The sequence below is a fragment of the Syngnathoides biaculeatus genome, chromosome 11 (assembly GCF_019802595.1).
Source record: "Syngnathoides biaculeatus isolate LvHL_M chromosome 11, ASM1980259v1, whole genome shotgun sequence".
Classification (NCBI taxonomy): Eukaryota; Metazoa; Chordata; class Actinopteri; order Syngnathiformes; family Syngnathidae; genus Syngnathoides; species Syngnathoides biaculeatus.
The window spans coordinates 11315888-11323793 of record NC_084650.1 but is presented as its reverse complement, the minus strand read 5'-3'; the positions used below and the strand labels follow the sequence as shown (position 1 = coordinate 11323793).

At 43.5% G+C, this 7906-nt stretch overlaps 2 protein-coding genes across 2 annotated transcripts in view; both read right to left on the bottom strand.

The window, feature by feature from the left end:
* Positions 1-2904, bottom strand: part of arl9 (ADP-ribosylation factor-like 9) — a 6876-nt gene extending 3972 nt beyond the window's left edge. The window contains exons 1-2 of the mRNA XM_061835448.1: positions 2451-2904; positions 1172-1352 (exon numbers count right to left, since the gene is read on the bottom strand). Coding sequence (XP_061691432.1) covers positions 1172-1352; positions 2451-2735 — 466 coding nt within the window. The 5' untranslated portion in view covers positions 2736-2904. The remainder of the gene's footprint in view (positions 1-1171; positions 1353-2450) is intronic.
* Positions 2905-4553: 1649 nt separating this feature from the next.
* On the bottom strand, positions 4554-6480 carry LOC133508596 (snRNA-activating protein complex subunit 1-like). Its single transcript, XM_061834812.1, has 2 exons — positions 5827-6480; positions 4554-5026 (listed from the first exon to the last, which is right to left on the bottom strand). The coding sequence occupies exons 1-2, from the start codon at positions 6439-6441 to the stop codon at positions 4601-4603; spliced, it is 1041 nt and encodes a 346-aa protein (XP_061690796.1). The 5' UTR covers positions 6442-6480; the 3' UTR covers positions 4554-4600.
* Positions 6481-7906: the final 1426 nt, after the last annotated feature.

Here is a 7906-nt window from a genome sequence, read left to right as displayed (position 1 = left end):
GGCTATTTCCTGGATGTTTTGAGGTCAATATTCATCCTAAATATAAGTTCGCAACATTGCCAGGCAATTCAAAATGCTGTCATTCCGACACCCAAGTCACTCACCAGGTTATGCCCCGCCTTTTAAAGCTGTATACACCCAAAGACACACATACTACAGAACCTCAAGATAATGACCCCAAATGGACCAAAATAATATCTGCACCTCACGTGGACATTATGTTGTCGTAATAATCCAAAATTGATTGATTATCAAATGACTGGTGAACACAATTATAAAAATATTAGATTGGCTTCAGCCCTATTAACAGGTGTTCTGGCTAACTCATACGTGGAAAGTGTCTCATGCTGGGATTCAGACTAGCACCTGGATGTTCCAACTAGTGGTAGAGCAATATTGAGATGCAGAAAATTTGCAAGATATTCAATACCGAAGACGCCAACTATTTCATAGGTGTTTTTTTATTGATAACACTTATTGCTTAATGTTCAATATCTGACCAATTGATGGTCCTTAGTAGTAGTGACCAACAGACTATTTTGTGGGTATTGAGTCACTAAAATACAGACGAATCGCTAAACATATAAAAGCTGAGATAGTGGCTGTTTATAACCAAGATGCAGACTAATTGCTGGTTCTTCAATATATCGAAGATACAGAATAGCTCCAGTTCCTTTGTTTAGGTACTTACCAGCTTCTCGATGCTATTGGTTGTTTTTCGGTCAATCTACACACTAAATGAGTGTCTTCAGTAGCTACAATTCAGATAATCTCACATTGGATTATTAGATAGCAACACTAACTGTACAAATACACTACCCAGGGTTCAGATCCTTTTTTTTAGCAATAGTTTTCAATGACATTTCCAAAAAGGAAAATAAACAAATATTCAGGGATTTTTGTTCTCAAATATGAACTTGAATGAGTCCATTTTCAATTCTGTTTCCTCATTTCCATCCCATGTTCTCTTTTCGATTCCGGTTCCAAACGATTCTAGATCTGATTCCTTCCTTTAGGGATCAAAAAGGATTGCATAGTGTAAATCAGAATTATCCAAATACAAGAAGACTCGGTCTGTTTGATACGTTCTCGCTAAAACACAGGCTAACTCCCGAGTGTTCAATAGAGTATACAAATGTCAAGAATTATTCGTTAAAGAAAGCAGACCTACTCTCAAGGAACTCAACGTGCAGGCCTTCTCTGTTAATGGAGACGGCGTTGAAGCCCTGCGTCGGCACCATGTCCACGTCCAGGCTGCCGATGGCCAAACAGTGCAGGAGACTGGACTTGCCGGCTCCATCCAGACCTAGAACCAGCACCTGGGTCCCCTCTGGCTTCACCGACATCGATCGCTTCACACACAAACACTCAGTGTTAGGGATTAAAAGTGGCAGTTGAGATAGGACCTCTTTGCTGCGTGTTCAGTACTCAAGAGTCCGACTTGACGTTTAACAGATGAGATTCCGAATATTTTCCGGATGCTTATTACTCAAGACTCAGACTAACTAACTACTTGGGCAGTGGTACCCAAGATACAGACTAATTGCTAGATGTTAAATAGTAGAGTTGCAATTTTTGTCATCCAATTAGAAGTGGAGGCTGTACCAAGTACTTGCAGTAATCCATAAATTATCTACCGCTTTTCTGGGTCGGGTCGCGGGGGAAGTAGCTTCAGCTAGGGATGCCCAGACTTCCCTTTCCCCAGCCACTTCTTCCAGCTCTTCAGGAGGGATCCCAAGCCAGCCGAGAGACATAGTCTCTCCAGCGTGTCCTGGGTCGTCCTCGGGGTCTCTTTCCGGTGGGACATGCCAGGACACCTCACCAGGGAGGCGTCTGGTAGGCATTCAAATCAGATGCCCCACCCACCTCATCTGGCTCCTCTCAATGCAGAGGAGCACCGGCTCGACACTGAACCCCTTCCAGATGACCGAGCTTCTCACCCCATCTCACCGCCACCCTTTGGCCAATCGGACAAATTAACGGCAGTAAAAAAAACTTCACACTTCACCCATCACCCGTGTTCTCTGACCTCTAAGACACACACAAGATGGCGTAATTGGAAACTAACCCATTAAGTGATGAAGGGAGAACTAATCCATTAGTCAAATCGCACAACTATTTTGATAACCGTTCATTTGGACATACATTGTTTCACTTAGAATCGTCCAATTCTGAGAATTCCTACTTTTCAGTCAATATTCTCTGATTTGTGTCGTCCCTGATTTCAAAATGAGACATTTGCAAACACTTTCTTTGACAACACTTTGACGAATTCTCTGCTCTCCAATCAAGAGATGAAGGCAGACGGCCGACTCAACTGTGACCCAAAAGCTTGGAAAGTGTCATCAGAAACTTTGATTGGCACTGAATAAAGTAGTGCTGGCTCCCCGGTGCTTCGAATGGTCATCGAAATTGCCGTGAAAGCGTTTCAGCCGGTCGGTGACGCCTACCTCGGATACTTTCTGCGCTCTCTGGGCAGAGCAAACCGTCTCGACCCGGGCAACGACGACGCTTTCCTCGGCGTCTTCAGCGCCCTCCTCTGCCCCCTCTTCCTTCAACTTTTCTCCCGCCGGCCTCGGCTCCCCCCGGCCGCTCGCACCGTCGTCCCCGTGGCGACTTTCACGGGACTCCCGGGACAAGAAGACGTAGTTCCAGAGGGCATAGGCCAGTCCCCCCGCCAGGGCGACGGAAAACCCGAGGACGCCGGTTGCTCTCCAACCGAACATGACGCTCATGCAACAACCGTCCGGCCGCTTCTTGAATAAACTTAATCAATTGTTTGATAAACGTATCCGTTTAACTTTAATATAAACCTTCTCGCACCACTCCGCTTATTCATCAACAAGTGGATTAATAGACGGGAAGCGCGAGAGGAAGCTCTTCAGCCTACTTCCGGCCCCGAGCTGTTTTTGTTGATGTAATTGTTCAGTTTGGCCAAGAGGGGGCAGAAAAGGAAAAAAAAATCACGCCGATTTGATGCAAAATCTAAACATTAATGTATTTCCTGGATGTTCTGTCAAAATGTAGTATGTTCACTTGTCTTAAACGCAGACTAATAACTCGCTGATCAATCAGAATCAGTGTTATTTTTCTCTGTTAGTTGGATCTACCCTAGTATGACAAATTATAGATTTGGGACATTTAAAAAAAAAACATGAGTACAGAGAGTCATTGAGCAATGCAAGTGTACCACTCGTGTGGTGATTGTCCGGTACACTACATCCATCCATCCATTTTCTTCGCCGCTTATCCTCACGAGGGTCGCGGGGATTGGTGGAGCCTCTCCCAGCTGTCAACGGGCAGGAAGTGGCGTACACCCTGAACTGGTCGCCAGCCAATCGCAGGGCACATGGAGACAGACACCAGTTGTGCTCACAATCACACCTGGGGGCAATTTAGAGTGTTTTTGGGATGTGGGAGGAAACCGGAGTGGCCGTAGGAAACCCACACAGGCGGGTCCAGGATTAAAACCGGGACCTCAAAACTGTGAGGCCGACGCTTTACCGCCTCCGGTACAGTCCAATTAGATTGTTCTGGGCACACATATACATATATTTACTGTATAAATATTGTCCAGGTTACATAATTTTGCCTTTGTGCTCCAAACCAAAGATATACTCAAATTACTGGATATTCATGATGTGAGATTCTGAGAATTTTCTCAATATTTAGTTCAGTAACCAACACTTTCTTTACTGGTCTCAACACCAACTATTTATTTCCATTAAATCGGACAGATGGATGGACAGATATTTTATTCATCCCACAACCACTTTCTCTTCATTTCTTAATAGGAATATTATAGTTATATACAACAGAGAGATGCTAAATATGGACAGCTACATAATCGCTGGGCTTGGAAATTTCTACCGGCGTTGACACGCAAACCAAGAGTGACACCAGCATTCTCCCCAGGCCATCAGGTAAACTGATCACATCTTATTTAAAAATGCATCAAACCAGTAATATCTTGGGCAGCACGGTGGAGCATCTGGTGAGATCGTTGGCCTCACAGTTCTGAGGACTGGGGTTCAAATTCCAGTCCAGCCTGTGTTGAGTTTGCATGTGGGGCTTTTCTCCAGGCACTCCAGTGTCCTCCCACATCCCAAAATTGGGTAGTATTAACTGGACAGTCTAAATTGTCCCTAGGTGTGATTGTGACGGAGACTGTCGTCCGTCTCTATGTGCCCTGCCTCCTGCCAAAAGATATCTGGGATAGGCTCCAGCACTCCCCACGACCCTTGTGAGGATAAGTGACTCAGAATATGAATGGATGAACAGTAATATTTTGTGTAAATACACAAAAGGGCAGTGAGCCTGGGGGCTTCTCTTTGGCAAGAGACTTAAGCGGGCTTGGGTGGGTGAAGCTACAATCAAATTTTGCATATTTTAACTTTAATCAGATTCGGATTATTTCCCCACAGTACTTTTGTGGATGGGAATCACCGCAAGAGCCGAGATGAAAAAAAAAAAAAAAAAAGAAAAAAAAGACTAACATTGGAAGCTTAGTCAAACAGAAGAACAAATGTGAGTGGAACACTCCATACACGGCATTCTAGTTCTCAAAACAATCCGACAAATAAGCGCCCACATGGAGCTTTTATTGCTTCTTCCACCCCACTGGCACCACCTCCAGGTCATGGGCGCTCTGGAGACAGGCCTGCATCTCAGAGTTCCTTCCAAGAGTTCTCAAGGTGCGGGCCTTCAGTGAGAGCGGTCTGCCGGGCTTGCTGGGCCCCCGCTGCTCAGGCCCCGAGCCCGACGGATCCACTGCGCTCGGCGCCTCTTGGCGGCGCCTTTTGGGCTTGGAGCCCCCCTGATCCTGCTCATAGCCCCTCTTCTTGATGGAGGCCAGGAGGGTGGCCCGACTGCGGCAGGCGTCCCCCCCGGTGAGCTCCTCCTGGTGGTCCTTGCCGGTGTCTTTCGTCGGGTTGAACATCTGCTGCTGCCATGAGAGGAACTCACTCAAAGTGTCTTTAAGGAGGGAGGCAAAGTCTGCATGGGTCATGGTGGCCTGGAGGCGGACCTACAATGACCACAAACAAACAAAAATCTAAAAATCACAAAACACTTCCATACCATTTGAAACTCATCCTGTATTACACTTTAAAAATATATATTTAACACCAGTCACCATCCGAGAATGTAATTTCCATTAACAACACGGGCTAAACCTAGCTCCTCCCTGTTTGTCTAAGTGAAGACTTCCTAGCTGACAAAAGACTTTCAGAGCTTTGGCATCATCATGCTAGAAAGCCCAAAAAGTGATTGTTGAGCAAATACCAAAGGATATCTAAATAATTAGATTAAAACTGTAACTAACTTTGGTAAGAGTCAAAATAAAATCTCTTGCTATATATATATATATATATATATATATATATATATATATATATATAATATATATATATATATATATATATATATATATATATATATATATTTCCCCCCCCCCCCCTGCCCCTCATCTGTCCCATTTATCACTCAAATATAACTCTCTGGACCAAACAAAATTTTGCAGAGAAAAATCTGATAGTTTCAGAAAATTATACTCTGGACTTGAAATTTTGCAACTCCAGCCCAGAAAGGGTTAATGGAAATGTACACATTCACAAGGTCATTATTTTTTAATATATTTATGCAAAAAAAAAAAAAACTTCCTACTAATTTGGAACATGGAAACTGCCAAATGATGTGGATTTATTGCAATTTTTAAAATAAGGATATCTCCTACGTATTTAGTTTGTCGATTTAAGCAATAAAAATGAGTTAAAATGTAAAAATGAACAAAATTCCAAAGGTGGTCCCGTATGCAGGTGTACAGACCTCCGCCAAGTCGTTTTTCATCTTGCGGTAGTGACTGTGGACGTTGGCGACCTCCTCCAAGTAGTCGTCCGCGAGGAGCTCCTTGACCGCGGTGGTCCTGGCCAGCATGGCGGCGGACACCTTCTGGCTCGCGTCCTTCTTCGGTCGCTGGAAGACGAGCGAATGCGGCATGGCGGTGAAGTCCACCGCCTTGACGGAGAGCAGCTTCCGGTAGACATAAAGCACGTCCAGGTGGCCGTAGGCGGCAGAATCCCGCAAGAATTTCTCCACGTCGTCCCGGTCCCGCAGAGACAGGCGGATCCGCACCGGAGGAACGGCGAGCTGCGTGTGGTAGAAGGCGTGCATCAGGTACAGACCCCCGACCCGAACCTGGTAGCAGTAAGGCGGTAGGAAGTACTTGACTGCCGTGGCCAGGCTCACCCGGCAGAACCGCCTCATCTCACTCTTGCCGGGGAGGCCCAGGAAGACGTCCGAGAAGCGGGCGTCCCTCCACAGGGCCGTGAAGCGCTCCAGGCGGATCGAGTCGGTCTGCTGGAAGCGCCCGAGGAGAGCCTCCACGTCCTCGGTCAGAGGCTCGTAGAAGGTGTCGGCTTTCACGCAAGGGACGCGGGGCATCGTGGACAGAAACGGGGGGGGGGGGGGAAGGAAAAAAAAGGCTTTGATGGATCACTTTTGAGCAATTTCCGAAAAATGGGCGTGGACCAATTAAGTGCAAGCCGTCCAATTTACCTCACGCGGATTCTTACCGGTGATTACAATTGATACAAATATGGATGAAGCGCAAAGATCAACGTTTTCCGACATTTTCGAGATTAGATCGAGATTGTAATTTAAGTAGAACAATCACGAGTAAATTAAGTGTGTACATTTTGAAACTAATCAGGTAAGAAAAATGTAATGTTTTGAAGAGTAGACGTATAGTATTAAAATAATTTTCCAGAAAAAAAGTCAATCTCCAAAAAAAAGTCATATTGAAAGAATAAAGTTGTATTTCTTGATGGCTAAAGATTTTTCAAGAATTGATTCTGATACTTGTACATACTTTCAAAACACAGCCGTATATTTATTTGAAGTTTTAGTAGGTGTGTGGGAAAAAAACGTTTGACAAAAAGCAACATAATTTCACAAAGTATGTATTTGAAATTGAAATCATTAAGTCAGGATCAAAGTCAGAACTTTTACAAGAATAAGGTTCTTGAAATATAAAGTACATGAGGAAAAACGTTGTATATATTTAAAATTAGTCATAACACAAGGATGTTGTTTTTGATTAAAGTTTATTTTTAAATATATACTTCTAGAATGAATTGATATCAGAATAAACAATTATTTTCATGGAAAAGGGTAGGGTTAGGGCTTTTACGGCATAAAATCTAAATTTCACACTAAAGCTGTAATACGAGAATAAGTAAATTTTTTTGTCATACAAGATAATGTTCATTTCTACAATTAGTTTTCTGGGAGTGGGGAATTAATAAAAAAAAAAGTTGTTTAGCTGACAAAGTTATATATTTTCACCCCCCAAAAAAATTTCAAAGTGTTTGGGGTGGATATAAATGTGTATTTTCAATATTAAAGTCATAATATTGTAAGGTCAATAAATGCCTGCACTGCATTTTTCCTCCTCCTCATGAAAGTCAGCCAGGTGACGATAATATTTCGAAAAGATGAACCCGGGCAACTCTCCTGTGGTGTGTCAGTTTACTTCCTTGAGGCTTCACAAATGATTTGAAATGAATAATTCACGTTTTATCAAAATGTAAGTACCCCCCAATCGATCGCCGACAACTTTTATAGCGCTCGCTTCATGGGCGAGGCAAGGCAAGCCCGTTTACTAAGGATGAATACGTATTTGATCATTGTGTTTTGATTAGTTACATAAACAGTGTTGAATGGATCTCGCTCAAACAGGTACAATCAAATTTGCTTATGATTAATGGAAAAACAGAATAACCAATCAATTGAAAACAGTTTAAAACAAAACTGTTTTGATTTCCCATGATCTGTGCTTATGTGCTAGTGCTACTACAACAAATTCACGTACCCAATTGCTTATTTTGGCGTTTTCACTCCAATTTTC